Source organism: Colobus angolensis, unplaced genomic scaffold, assembly GCF_000951035.1.
Source record: "Colobus angolensis palliatus isolate OR3802 unplaced genomic scaffold, Cang.pa_1.0 Scaffold126, whole genome shotgun sequence".
Classification (NCBI taxonomy): Eukaryota; Metazoa; Chordata; class Mammalia; order Primates; family Cercopithecidae; genus Colobus; species Colobus angolensis.
In genome coordinates this window covers 2,313,176-2,328,525 of record NW_012113808.1, presented here as the reverse complement: position 1 = coordinate 2,328,525, position 15,350 = coordinate 2,313,176, and the positions used below count along the sequence as shown (strand labels likewise).

Sequence of the window (15,350 nt, the reverse complement as noted above, 5' to 3'; positions counted from 1 at the left end):
CTTGGTGATGGTTGATGGCGGCCACAGCTGTGCGCAGTTTCATCACGTGGCTACTTGGTAATTTATTTCACCTGTCTGTCACATCTTACTAGTTTTGGTTTCTTACCCACACAGATCCTGAAATTCCTGTTCGGGTCACTCAGGATATTGAGCCTCATTTGGGAGCCTTGTTCACCCAAATGTTAGAGGTTGGGACGACAGAGGACTTGAGGCTGGTGATGCAGTGTATTCTCCAGGGACTGGACGTCAGTAACATGTGGAAAGCAGATGTGCAGGTGGGCGGCTTCTCCCTCCTTGTGTGGCAGGCTCAGAAATCATGTTGGCTCAAATGGGAAAACTGATTTGAGATCTGGTGTCACCCTTAAAACTAAACAAATTCTAACTGGTAGAGACTCTAGGCAAAGAGGGAGTCTGTGAGAGGGAGCCCTGGCCTGTGGGACAGCCCAGGCTGTGGCATAGGGAAGGCCTTAGTTTTCAAACGAGAGGTCTTCAAATTACAAATGTGTGGTCTTATTACATCAAATACTAAGTGTTACACATTCACAAAACTGATACATAAAAAAGTTAAATTCTGCTCATTCTTTGCTGAAGACCTCTTACGCCATGCTTTTTGAAACATGTGGCCTGATTGGGCCATACTGCCCTCATGTCAGCATCTGAGAAGCACCTCAGTTAGCCTGCCCCTTCAGTTCTGACAGAAGTCACTGATACAGCCTGCATGGTGTTGCATTTGCTGAGTGCCTTTGCACAGAGCTCACATGCTGGGATTTGCTTCTCTGAATGCCTGTGGGCACTGGACCGGTCAGACGTCTCTTACACAAGGAAGAAGGCCACAGGCCACAGAGCCAGTGGTTGGCGGGGCGGAGACTCCAGACAAGGTCTGTGGTCTAGGCATGTTCTTTCTGCCTCGTGAATGGCTTGTTGACTCCTGGTCATATACAGCACACTGGTATTGGGTACTGATTTGGGCAGGGGAAGAAACAAACCCAAATTTCTGTTTGGACCAGTTGGTCAGGAGACTTCCCGGAGGAAGTGAGACTCCAGCTGTGCCCTGAAGAATGCAGGAGACTTGGTTGGGGAGCAGAGGTGAGGGGAAGGGAGGCGTGCACTGTGCAGGCAGCGTGTTGGGCTGCCAGGAGCAGGGGATGTACAAGTGTGAGAAGATGGACAGGGAGAAGTGGTGTGGGGGGGCGGGCCCTGGTGGGGAGATAGCCTGTAGGTGGGCAGGAGAGTGGGAGTGGAGATGGGGCTTTGGGGTGTGCATAGTCAGAGGGAGCAGGGAAGGGAAGAGAGTGAAAGGCAGAAGCCAGGCTTTGGCTAGGGTTGTAGGGCGGGCTGCACAGCATTTGGGGAGAAGAGGATGGTGTGAGGCTGAAATAGAAACTCACTGACAGTGTGAAATGCCTGGCAGCCAGTAAAGGCAGGGCTCTGCCTGTGTCTCATGGTTTAAAACCTTATTTTTCAAAGGGGAAGTTTTTCAAATTACAAATGTGTGGTCTTACTGTATAAAATACTAAGTGTTACATATTCACCATACTGATACATATAAAAGTTAAATTCTGGCCCGGTGCGGTGGCTCATGCCTATAATCCCAGCACTTTGGGAGGCTGAGGATTATATGAGGTCAGGAGTTCGAAACCAGCCTGGCCAACATAGTGAAACCGCGTCCCTACTAAAAATACAAAAATTAGCTGGGTGTGATGGTGGGTGCCTGTAATCCCAGCCACTTGGGAGGCCGAGGCAGGAGAATTGCTTGAGCCCAGGAGGTGGAGGTTATAGTGAGCAGAGATCATGCCATTGCACTCCAAGCCTGGGTGACAGAGCGAGACTCAGTCTCACAAAAAAAAGTTAAATTCTGCTCATTCTTTGCTTAAGACCCCTCCCACCGTATATTTTGAAACACATGACCTGATTGGGCCATATTGCCCGAGGCTCGTATCAGCATGTAGCACCCGTGACCACAGCACCTGATCCCATTGTTTTCACATTTTCCTCCAGCCCCTCCTGTCTGTAAGCATGCATCGTTGCTCAGTGAAGTAACAGCCAGTGTCCTTTGCGTGGACAGAGCCTTGACAACACAGGCTTTCCATAATTAGGTCACAGTGTGTGACCCTTGTACAGTTCACTGTCCTGGCCCGTTTACGTGCTTGGTTTAGTGAGATGCTGCTGAAAGACCCTGACTTTGCCCCAGCTCTGCTCATCTTCTTCACTTCCTTCCTGTCTGCGTGCTAATGTGAAGGTTGTCCCTCCCAGGACTCAACCCCAAGCAGGCCTTATCCACGTCCCCTGACACCAGGGCTCTCAATCCACTCCAACGCTGCAGCCCCAGGGAGCAGCCTCCTTCCCCAGGTGGAGTTCTTAAGAGAGAACAAGCTATCTCTGCTGCTAAGTTTTTTCTCTTTTGCCCCAGGCTGTTGTGTCAGCTATTACATTGCTGAGGCTGCTACTGAACTGCCCACTCAGTGGAGAGAAAGCAAGTCTGTTGTGGCGTGCGTGTCCCCAGATAGTCACGGCTTTAACAGTGAGTACCCTCTGGAGATGTGTCCTCCAGCTCTTCCCCTCCCTCTTCCTATAAAGACAGAAGTCAGCCTTTTGGGGGTCTGCTGCCCTGTGGCTTTATGCAGAGCGTGTGTGTGGGCTGCTTCCTGAGGGCGACGGTGAGCAGGATGCGAGTTTGTGTGTCCTGCCTGAACACATTGGTATCAACAGTTGAAGCAGTGGAAGGGAGGTGGTATCAAGGGACATTTAGTAGCATTGGGAAGCATCAGACAGGCAGTAAAAACAGGGATATAATGATAAAGGGAGGCTATCATGGAGGCCTGCTTAATTTTTAAAATTTTATGTTTTATTATTTTTTTAGAAATGGGGTCTCAATGTGTGGTCCAGGCTAAGGTGAAGTGGCTGTTGGCAGGTGCGAACATAGTGTTCTGCAGCCTCAAAACTCCTGGCCTCAAGTGATCCTTCTGCCTTAACCTCCCAGGTCACCAGGATTATAGGTACATGCCACTTCAGCCAGCTCGTAGATGCCTATTTAATCAGATGATAATACAAGGAATTCTGGGGTTTTCTTTGTCCCCACAAAATGTTGTGGTTAGTTTAATGCACTCGTTTATTTGTAGGAGTTTTGTGTATGTGTGTGTGTGTATGTGTGTGTGTGTGTTTAAGGCCTATGATACGGTGAGAATAAAATGCTATATAGGATGGGATAGTAATGTTGCAGATAGGAGTTTATTTTGTTACAATCTTACTCAAATGTTAAAATTTGTGTCCAGTTGTTGCTAGGCTGTTTGTTTCACTAGAACAAAAGTCTGGCTCAGATTGGGACCGTCTCCTGCCCTCTAAAAACCCTGACCTGGGTGTTCTTACACTTAGGTGTGAAGGAGCCGTATCTATTTTACCATCATCCTCAGCCCTAATTCTAGCTGTTGCTACCTGAGAGAATTGCCCTGGGTTAGCATGTTCCTGGGGCAAAAAGGCCTAAAAAACAGACTTAATATTCTCTCTTGTTTCCAATTTGGCTGCTTTGTCATTTTCCTGAGCATCCGTTTTGGTGGATGGCAGGGGTCGTCCTCACTGAGTATGTGTGGTGATCATCAGAAGAGGCACGTGGGCTATATATGGGGGTGACCCATGCTGACGGGCAGGCAGTGTTGATGACGTATGTGGTAGGCCCTCACTGATGAGAACACCAGGCTAGAATCTGCTTATGTGCACCCAAAGGGTATAGCAGGGGTCTGCACAGCCAGAATTCCCAGCAGAACAGTGAGCATTGTAAGAGACAGCCCTCACCAGAGCTGCTGTGTGTCTGAGAAGGAGGGTCACAGGTGAGCTGTCCCAGGTTACGTAGGTAAGACTTTGAGCTATCCTTCCTCTTGCGTCTGTTCTCTGTATTTTCTAAATCATTAATTGAATATCTTTCACTAGAGCTGATTTGTAAGAAGTTTAACAAATGATATTTAACTGCCCACTGACCACATCAATTCATTTTGGAGCACAGACGTCTTTACTTCAGTCACTCAGTGCTACAGTGTTTGTGTTATTTCCTTGGGGAATGACTTTCATTTTTCTTCTATCTCATCTTGCCCTTTAGCTCCTAAACCGAGAAGCTTGTCAGGAGCAGCCTGTGTCCCTCACAGTGGTCGGGCCTGTCTTAGACGTCCTGGCTGCACTGCTGCGGCAGGGGGAGGAGGCCATCAGCAACCCCCACCACGTCAGCCTGGCCTTCAGCATCCTTCTCACTGTCCCTTTGGACCATCTGAAGCCGCTAGAGTATGGAAGCGTCTTCCTGAGGCTGCACAACGTGCTCTTCTCAATCCTGCAGTGTCACCCTAAGGTGAGAAGGAGGGCGAGAGCGGCAGGCAACTTTTCCTCTGCGAGCAGGGTACTTGACGTCTATAGAAAAGTGGCAGCAAAACTTTACTATTGCAGGACACTAATACAAATAATGAATTGCCAGGCAAACTTTCTGTTCTAGTAAATTTCAGAGCCAAGTGGTTTCTCAAGCATAAAAATGCTTGACCTTCATACTGGGCTTTGCGAGCGAGGTTTTCTTCATTGGATCTGGCGCTTTGAATAGTGTTTGTATACTACAGGTTGAACACTTCTAATTCAAAATGCTCTAAAACTCAAAACTTTTAGAGTGCTGGCATCATGCCACAAGTGGAAAATCCTACTCCTGACCTCACGTGACTGGTCGCAGTCATAACACAGTCAAAACTTTGTTTCATGCACAAAATTATTTAAAATTGTAGAAAATTACCTTCAACTGTGTGTATAAGCTATATAAAGTGAAACATAAATGAATTTTTAAATTATATTTAGATGGGTCCCGTCTCCAAGATATCTCATTTTATATATATGCAAATATTCCAAAATCTGAAATCTGAAACACTTCTAGTCCCAAAGCTTTAGGATAAGGGATACATAATCTGTACTATTTAAGGAAGCTCATTAGAAATTATTCTGTTTTTGCTCACCACGTATTTAAATAAGCCACTCACTTGCATAGATCTCTTGCTGGGCTTTTAATTCAAATGGGTATAGGGAATGAGGCATCCTGAGTTGCAGTTTTGTAGTATGCTCCTTTTTAAGTTAAACTGAAACTGGGGATAAATGTCCCACAGAAAAAATTACAGTTCAGCTAACATTTATTGAACATTTGATATGTTCCTCCCCTATAGCAAGCCTGTGAAGGAGGCACTAATCCCATTTTATTGATGAAGAAACTGAAGCTCAGTGCCACCAAATGATTTGACCAATGTCACTTAGCTGAGTCTAAACCTTAGACTCAAGACTTGTTATCTTTGACCAGTGTTCTTTTCATGGTGCCACCACTGTGTGTGTGGCTGACTATATGTGTAGGAACTCATAAATATGACAGTTAATGCATCGCTTAATGACAGAGACATGTTCTGAGAAATGTGTCGTTAGGCATTTTTGTTGCGCAAACACCACAGATCATACAATACTTTCACAAACTCAGATGGTACAGCGTACTGCACACCTAGGCTATGGGGTATAGCCTGGTGCTTCTAGGCTATGAACCTACAAACCTATACAGCACATGACTGTGCTGAATCCTGTAGGCAGTTGTAACACAATGGTGAGTATTTGTGCGTTTAAACAGAGAAGTGTTCCATTAAAAATACAGTCTTATAATCTTATAGGACCACCGTTGTTTCATACAGTGTGCCTTTGACCAGAGTATGGTTTTGTAGTGCATCGCTGTGTATCATATATTCATGCACATTCAGATATTTTTAGGTGTTTTGATGTCCTAAGGCTAGAGACCTGCCAGCAATGCAGTTATTAAGAAAATATACTCTCCGGTAAGCTAAATACTCAGAAATTGGATCTAACTCTAAAGCCTTCCCCCATTAACAGTTGCCTTTGGCCCTGTTTATCTTGTCAGCATCTTTGTTTTAAAATCTCTCTGCTGTTGTTAGATTTGTATGTGACTGTGCTATATAAATGCAATGCACATAAATTACAAACTGAAATTACAGGTGCAGGATTTCATGAAGTTGATGAAAGTAGTATTAGAAAGCAGCTTGATTCTTCTGTTTGCAAAACCATTAGCAAATGACCATTTAGTGGAATTAGATCATGTAACGAATGGAGAAAATTGACCAGATAATGACATGGTATTACAGGAAAGAATGATGTCAATTAATCAGAGCTCACTCTCATCTGTTGGGGTTGTGTAGGGAATCTGATGCCTGACCACAGCACCAGCAGTGTGCATGGCAGGCCCACACGGATGTAAACACACAGCCAGAATCCTCTTAGGTACATGTAAAGGGTATAGCAAGAAGCACAGCCAGCGTACCCAGCAGAATGATCAGCAGCTCGTGCTGTTCCAAGCACTTTACATGGCTTAGCTTGTTCAGTCCTCGCGACAACCTATCGTCTTCATTTTGCAGATGAGGAAACTGAGGTGCACACAGACGAAAAAGAGCAAGATGATTTGTTCAAGATCATAAGGAGCCAGAGTGTGAACCCAGATAGTTCCAAAAGGATTTGTGTGCTTTTCATCAGTATGATAGCAAAGGATTAAGAGAGGGTCCTTGGGGAACTGGATGAAATGCTGGAATACTTTTGCAAAAACGACTTCTTTCAGAATATGCTGCAAAAAGTCAGTAATTTGACATGAAGAATGTGGTATTATGCTATCAAAAATTTTGTTGGACAAATTATGCCAAAGAGAATAATCCCAACGCTTGCCTTACTCTCTGTTCACTCTCACACGTGGTGCAGCACTGTCCAGCAGTGGTTGGCAGTGGTGGGCGTGTGCTGTGTCTCCATCATCCAGCATGGTAACCACTGGCCACAGCTGTCTTGACCACTTGAAATGTGGCCAGTATGACTAGGAACTGAATATTTAATTTTATTTAATTCTAATTAATTTAAATGTAAGTAGTCACATGTGGCTGGTGGTGCTCTGCTGGACAGTGTGTGGTTGTGATTCAGACCTAAAGATGACTGAGTATAAAAGAGGCATGTTTTGTCATCAAAATCTCATTTTTCTTTTTTTTTTTTTGAGATGGAGTCTCTCTCTGTCACTCAGGCTGGAGTGCAATGATGCGATCTTGGCTCAGTGTAACCTCTGCCTCCTGGGTTCAAGCAATTTTTGTGCCTCGGCCTCCCAAATAGCTGGGATTACAGGCACCGGGCACCATGCTTGGCTAATTTTTGTATTTTTAGTAGAAACACGGTTTCACCATGTTGGCCGGGCTGGTCTCCATCTCTGACCTCAGGTGATCCGCCTGCCTAGGCCTCCCAAAGTGCTGGGATTATAGGTGGGAGCTGCTGTGCCCAGCTGAAATCTCATTTTTCAAGATGAAGTTTTCAAGCAGAGCTTTTCACCACTATTAATTGAGAGGTTTTGGTTCCCATTTTAAGTGCATTTGTTTTAACATAATCTTTTTTTTTTTTTTTTTTGTACCAATGATACTTGGATATATTAATTAGTACTGTTCCTATTATTGTTTATTTCTACCCATTTCCAGAATGGATTAGCACCAGCTTAGAGTAAAAGCTGATTCCAAACCAGGATTGCCTGATAGACCTCCTGAAGTTATGCAGTGTGGGGGTCTCTACCCTCGATAGTTAAAATAAGGGTCAAAGAGTCTAATACAAGATGGATGAGCAGTGACACCAGCATGTCCAGGCGAAAAGATGTGGCTACTCCTAGGCACACACAACTGGTTTGAGTGTCCCGATAGACAAGGCTAAGAAATAAATAAGTATGAGCTCCTTTAAAGTAGAAAAACTTAAATAATCACATATGTACTTTTACATTCTGTTATCTGTCATCACAGGTGATGCTGAAAGCCATCCCTTCTTTCTTGAACTCTTTCAATAGATTGGTGTTTTCAGTTATGTGTGAAGGGCGGCAGAAGGACAAAGGTAATTTGGAGTAACATCAGATACAGTTTCAAATGTATTTATCATGAGTTGTTGGCTGCTGACCACATATGTTACTGAAAATAAAACTACTCAGTTGTGTTTAAATAAGAGAAATGTTGATATCAAATGAATACTCAAATTTTTTTTTTTTTAATTTCAAATGGTCATATTTTATCTTATCCAAAACAGTGGATGAATCAGGCATCTCCTTATTGAAATAGTTCCTTTTCTGGGAAAAAAAAAAATATCAGATTTAGGAAATGGTTACTGAGCATGTATATCGTATAAAGGGGATATAAAAATGACTTACAACCCCATTCCTGCCCTTAAGGAGCTTGTAGTTCAACAGGGAGATGAAAAGGAACAGGCAGATATAGAGCAATCTCATTTTATAAAAGGGGTAAGGTCCTTCTGCTCACTGCTGCAGCCTCACCTTGGCAAGGGTGTGTTTGTTTACTTGGGAAACACTAACTGCCATATGGCAATAGCATATATTATGTGTACAATTCATTTTTCAGCTTTGAAGTTGATTCTTGTTGAATTTCTAATTTGAGGGAGACTTTCATTATTTTAAAAATTGCTGGCTGGGCGCAGCGGCTCATGGCTATAATCCCAGCATTTTGGGAGGCTGAGGCGGGTGGATTACCTGAGGTCAGAAGTTCAAGCCCAGCCTGGCCAACATGGTGAAACCCTGTCTCTACTAAAAATACAAAAATTAGCTGGGCGTGGTGGCACACTCCTGTAATCCGAGCTACTCAGGAGGCTGAGGCAGGAGAATTGTTTGAGCCCGGGAGGCAGAGGTTGCAGTGAGCCAAGATCACGCCATTGCACTCCAGGCTGAGCAATAGGGCAAGATTCCGTCTCCAAAAAAAAACAGTATGAAAACCAAAATTGCATGACTTTCTATTTTATATTGCAGTATTTCGAAATTGCATAGCATGTACCAGCCCTGTACTGTCTGATGTGCTAAGTGGTAGGTCAGGGTGTCAGCTCAGATGCTCTGGGACCATAACTCAACTCAGGGTGTCAGAGGAGACCCTGTGACCGCAGTTCTGGGCCGACTGGAAATACACGAGTGGTGCTCAGCTTCTCTCTCACCGTTGTGGTTCAGTTTTGTAGACCTAAGCAATAGCCCTTTAACCAGACAACTTTTGAGAAAAGGGAAAGGGCATTGTTAACACTAGGCTTCAATTCCTCTGCCTGGTTTTGGGATCAGTCAGTGGCACAGTTAGATATTTCACATCTTCCTGTGTCTGATGCAGAGCATGTCAGCTTAATATTGTGAATCGATTTAGGAGCAACCTTCGTAAACAAGTTTCCCCTCCCATGTCAGCCTCAGCCAGTTGGTGGTGGCTGCCTGCAGTTCTGTGTCAAGGCCTCTCCCATCATGTCTGAGCTCAGCCAGGAGGAATCCCTGTTCTTGTAGTCATGTCTGCCTGGACGGAAGGGGCCTTGCTCAGCGGTGGTGGAGCACAGCCTGGTCACACTGCCACAGGCGTGTCCTTTGTCATGTATTTGAGGAAGCACAGGAGCACATCACACTTCTGGTACTCTGTGCTGTGTTCATGTGAATGTAACTTCATCATCTTGTCTGCTAAGACCTGGTTCTCAGACATATTCATGGCTTAACTGAGTAGAGTTTTAACTCTTTTATTCTCTCTTTTATTGGTATCTAATATGCTCTTTCTAATGGGCATGCATTAGATTGGTGGCCAAAATGACAAGTGCTATGTATTCATGTAATATGTTGAAGAGTCTGAAAAGAGAAGAAACAGTCGATGTTAGATATTAAAGCATATCACCAAAGTATGTTTTCTGTTGAAATGCTACATGAAATGCTACATGAATGTTAACAGTAATGTAATTTAGTACAATTACATTGATCTAGAAAAATTACATCTAGAAAAGATATTTGTATGCTTATTCAGGTCTTCAAAAAAGGTATGCATTCCAAAAATCAACTTTATTGGGTTACATACAATGTCTGCATACCAAATTGCTTCTGTTTAAGGTATGCAATTTAGTGGGTTTTATGTATGTGTGAAGCTGTTCCCACAATCAAAATACAGAATATTTTCCATCATCCTTAAAAGATTCCTCTGGCTTCTTTACAGTTTTCTCTCCACTGTGGTCCCAGCGCCAGTCACCCATCTGCTTTTTGTCCTTATGGATTCGTGTTTTCTGGAGTTTTATAAACACATGCCTACCATTGTGCTGAATGACAGCAGGGAAGGTGCTCTGATGTGTGCTGGAACTTCCCCCCTGGGCTGTAACTCAGGCTGTGGGGACACACATGCAATTAGGATTCTTGGGAGGAGTTTGTTAAGAGGCCCTTGATGGTCCTGACACTATATGGTAGGAAAAGAGCTAGGAATCAGAAGTAAATCTAGGAAGACAGTAGAATGTCTACTAATGATAATTGAGTCCTATGTCCAGCTATAAAAGGCACATAACACAAACAATTTCTGAAACTTAAGGAGCCAAAGACATAATTTAGGGTATCTCATTTTTTAAATCATATGTCAATAAATGATTTTCTCCCCTTAAGATAATTTTTAATTTTTTTCCATTTTATGCCTTTCTTATAGAACTCCATCTTGGTTTTTTTTTTTTTTTTTTTTTTTTAGTAATCCTAGATTTCATCCTAAAAATCTTTATTACTTTTCTGGTTAGATTCTTAAAAACACCTGAGCACTCTTGAGTTTTTAAGTGTCCTTCCCTTTGTTGTGTAGATAACTGTTTGGACATATCTGTTCTCCCTTATTCTGTCTGCAAAATAAGCCAATTAAAGAGTCTGGGAAAACATGTAACACTTGAGATAATTTTCACCTGTATTAAAAGTCTAACATAGAAGAGTTAAAATGTGCTGTTTTTGAACTAATTGGTTGGGAACCCTTTGCTGTCTGTAGGAAGCACAGATGACCTGCCCACAGTCCTAAAGTGTGCACGCCTGGTTGAAAGGATGTACAGCCACATCGCCGCACGAGCTGAGGAGTTCACTGTGTTTTCCCCATTTATGGTGGCCCAGTACGTGTTGGAGGTACAGAAGGTAAAATCGGGTTCAGTGTCTTTCACCAAGTGCTGTGTTTATGGTCCTTAAGCTGGGTTTCTCAACCAAAATGGCAAGTGATGTTGTGGGTCTGACAGTTCTCTGTTGCTGTGTGCAAGTTTTAGACAGGGTTTTGCTCTCTCACTCAGGCTGGAGTGCATTAGTGCGGTGATAGCACACTACAGCCTTGAACTCCTGGTCTCAAATGGTCCTCCTGCCTCAGCCTCCCAAGTAGCTAGGACTACAGGCATGTACTATTACACTCAGCTAATTTTTAAATTTTTGTAGAGATGGGGTCTCACTATGTTGTGCAGGCTGGTCTCAAACTCCTGGCCTCAGGCCTTCCTTCCTCCTCAGCTTCCCTAGTCTCTGGAGTCCTGTGTATTTCAAGGTGTTTAGCAACATTCCTACAGGGTTATTGTAAGGACCAAATGAAATGACATACAGAGGGCTCAGTGGTGCCTTGTACACAGAAAAGGCTCGATTTTCTGTCTTGCTCCAGCACAAACCCTGGGTTCTATTTTGGTTGGTTTCTTGAGTAATATAAAAGGAGAGGAAATATTACTCAGGTCCAAGAACAGGAGCTCTCATAGGACCAGGCTTAATGGAGACTAGAAAGAGGGGTTCTAGACCTCAGAGTTCTGGGGTCCCCTCAGCTGCAAGAGTTCATGTGTCTTTACTCTGGAGGTGTGTCATTCATGTGACTCAGCTGCTCTCAGACACTCAAAGTAGATGACAAGGTGGAGATACAGGTGGTTACTCAGATAGATTGAGAAAAAATATCTTTGTCCAAATTAATCTGACTTTTTGATTCAGTGTTCTAGATAATTCATTATTCAAGCAGTTATCTTCTATTTTTTTTGAGATGGAGTTTTGCTCTTTCTCCCAGGCCAGAGTGCAGTGGTGTGATCTTGGCTCACTGCAACCTCCGCCTCCTGGGTTCAAGCAATTCTTCTGCCTCAGCCTCCTGAGTAGCTGGGATTATAGGTGCCCACCACCATGCCCGGCTCATTTTTGTACTTTCAGTAGAGACAGGGTCTTGCCATGTTGGCCAGGCTGGTCTCAAACTCCTGACCTCAGGTGATCCACCCGCCTTGGCCTCCTGAAGTGCTAAAATTACAGGTGTGAGCCACCACGCCCAGCCATTTAACAGTTATCTTACTTTGGAATGTCATTGTGCTATTTTCAAAATTCCATAGGATGCTCTGTGACCCATAGTAAGCTCACTACAGAACTTTATAAATCTAGGCTTTATAAATCTTGGTTTAAATTGACTGTCACAGGCTTGAGTAAAGTGCGGTGCATTTTTTTGTCTGTCTTCTGTATGTATAGATATACATTTATATTGTGTTCAATCTCTCTGTAAAATATCCATTTCCCCTTTGTAGAACGATAGTAAAATCACGAATAAGCTTGTTAGGGTAGAGGTGTCAGCATTTGTCTAGGGAGGCTGGGTTGAATGGACTTACCTTAGAAAACCTGGAGCTGCATCACTTTTCATCCCTGCTCCTGTTTTAGATATATCTAGAACTACTAAATAATTTCTACCCTGCTAGCCTTGCTCACCTTGGCAGGTGGGTGGGGACATGGGGGCAGCCTGGCCATGTGAGTGCACACACCTGGTAAGAGCTGCGGATCTTGAGAACACCCCTTCAAGTTGTCCTTTGACCAAGATGTGGGCTTATAGTTTGGTTTCCTTGCAGTTATTTGGCCTTTTTATGGAATCTTAATGTTTCCCAAGCACACCAGTCATTAACATGTAAGCTTTTGATGAAAGAAAAGCTGGCATTATTTTCTGTCTTACTGAATAATAAAATGAGACATAGTAATATCACTTCACTAGGGGCCAAGAAGAGAAGCAGTAATTTGAACCCTTAAGTCGCTAATTATCATTCTGAAATTTACTTTATGAAAAGTCTCTGGCTTCCTGGCCTCATTATTCATGTCTAATTTATGTTCATTAGTTATATTTTATTTTTAATCTTGAAAGCCAGAGGCCTTGGGAATTAGCTAGGGCCACAGTCTCCCAGAATCCACTGGCACCGCAGTCTATGTTTTATCTTTCATTTGTTTTTAAATTCGGTAATGAGGAAAATATTCCATATGCATTAGCGGCTTCTACTGAGAGAGCCATAAATCTTTCTAGATCAGTGTGTTTTAGTTTAATTAAATGCCAGATCTAATGCTAAATAGGTCTTCTTTGCATTTTCCTTGTACTTCTGCAGAGTTGAGTATTGCTGGTGGGACCTGTCAGTAGTCAGGGAAGACGACCTGGTGAGATATGTCAGTCAGGAGAAGGGGCAGCTCCAGAGGCCTGCTTGTCTTCTTTCCTCCAAGCAGTAATGAGTCCCCGTGGAAACATGCAGGGAAATTATGGTTACTTTCATCTTCTTTTTTACCTGTAGACCAAATTTACAATGTCCCTCTGCCGACGCTCCTTGACTTAGGATGGGGCTGTGTCCCGATAAAGCCATAGTATGTTCAAAATATCCTAAGTTGAAATGCATTCAATACTTGATAAACCCATCGTAAAAGTGAAAAAATCGTAAGTTGAACCATCGTTAAGTGCAGATGCTCCTCGACTTAATGATGCAGTTATATCTGGACAAATCCATTGTTAATTCAAAAAATGTTAAGTCAAAAAGTGTTAAGTTGAACCGTCTTAAGTGAGGAACCATCTGTATGTTGATAGCTTAGAATGAATAGTTTGTGCTGCTCATCTTATCTGAGGTTTTTAAAAGCTACTTAGCGATGTTTTCATTTGTTGGCCAATGATCTTAGTCTTGTAGAAATTGACTTTTTTCTTGTTTTATAAATAAGTTGTCTGAAACCTAAAGATTTAAAATGGTTGTGTTGTCTAAAACCTACTGGCCTTCCTAGCTCTTTGCTAGAGGCTGTCTGGCTGCATTTTCACTACTGAGAAACTGTGCAAATAGTTCAGAGCATGGGCTCTGGGCTCAGACTGCCTAGGTTCAAGTTTCAGTGCTGCTAGTTATTAGCTGTGTGACTTTGGGGAGGTCACTGAACCTCATTTTTTGCCTTTGGAAGTGGAATTATTTATTTAGTAAGTGATAAATGAATGAAGAGTATGAACAAGTAGTCCACTTACAAAGCTCTCACCCTGCCAGTATGATCAAGGACTTTGTGTTTTTGTCTATTTTTTGTTTTGTTTTGTTTTTTTCTTTCCCTCCCAATTACCTTGCTGTAAAATTCACAGACATGCCATTCTATCTTTCCTTGAGTGTTCCTATCATCTATAAAATGGTAAAATTCAAGATGATCACTTGTCAGAAATTTCTGAACTATCACATGAAAAGGATCATAACTTTGAAGAATAGCATCATCTTAGAGACAGAAACAAATTACCTCTTTAGGAATGTACTTCTCAATGGTTGCCTTTGTGAATCAGTTCTTCTGGTTAATAAAATATATCCTCATTAGAAGCTGTGTTTGCAGAGACACATTAACTCTTTCAGGTTATCAGGGTAGCAATAAATGATCAGCCAAATTCCAGGCCTGTCTGCTGGTACTTTACCACTGTGTTGTTTTTTTTCTACTTTTTAAAAGTAATGGTAAATACATCTAGTATAAGGTGAATTTTACCAGCTTAACTGTTTTCTGTGTGCACTTCAGTAGTATTACATACTTTCTTATATTGTGCAGCCATCACTACCATCTGTTCCCAGAACTCTTCATTACTACTGCTTTTTAGTTTCAGTTACTAGGGTTTCAAACTCTGTTCAGCCCCCATTTAGTTGAAACCTGAATGGATGTGGTAAGGTGAAGAGAACCTGCTCCCCCAGCCTTTTAGGTTGGTTTGATATTAGTCTTGAGTCTCTTCTCTGGAAGTTTGGGTGGAGCATCAGATATAGCCAGGTTGGAGCTGGCTGCCACGCCCACTCCTGTGCTCCAGATTTTAGTTAACCGTGAACTTCAGGGGAGAAGTGCATCTTTAGGCATGAGGACCAGTTCAGCCATGTGTTAGGAGACCAGTTCCTAACACAATATGTACTGTTAGGAATTAAGTACATATTGTGCTGTTCTTGACACAAATAAAAAAAGAATCTATTGAGTGGCAATCATGAATCACTTCTGCTCTTGGGTGATATGATGTGATCTAGTTACTAGTATAGGCTTATCAGTGGTCTGTTCTGGTCATGTCAGAGCCTGCCTGCTGCCTTGCTCTGGGGTGAGATGGGGTCACAGTGTTACAGTGAACGTAGTTGTCATTGTCCCACAGGGTTGGCAAAGCTTCCAAGGTGATTGATGGCGTAGAAGAATTTGACACAATGGGCAGGCAGCTTACCTTCTTTTAAGGTTTTTAAATTTAAAGACTCCAGTTTTTTAAAATGCCCCTGGTAAACATGTAAGCATCATTTACTGAACAGGAAAG

General features: G+C 42.9%; 1 protein-coding gene across 2 annotated transcripts in view; it reads left to right on the top strand.

The window, feature by feature from the left end:
• Positions 1 to 15,350, top strand: part of URB2 (URB2 ribosome biogenesis 2 homolog (S. cerevisiae)) — a 33,527-nt gene that overhangs the window by 16,954 nt on the left and 1,223 nt on the right. For both annotated transcript variants that reach the window (XM_011933326.1, XM_011933327.1), the window contains exons 5-9: positions 115 to 275; positions 2,411 to 2,521; positions 4,091 to 4,333; positions 7,821 to 7,908; positions 10,818 to 10,957. In XM_011933326.1, the coding sequence (XP_011788716.1) occupies positions 115 to 275; positions 2,411 to 2,521; positions 4,091 to 4,333; positions 7,821 to 7,908; positions 10,818 to 10,957 (743 nt within the window). The remainder of the gene's footprint in view (positions 1 to 114; positions 276 to 2,410; positions 2,522 to 4,090; positions 4,334 to 7,820; positions 7,909 to 10,817; positions 10,958 to 15,350) is intronic.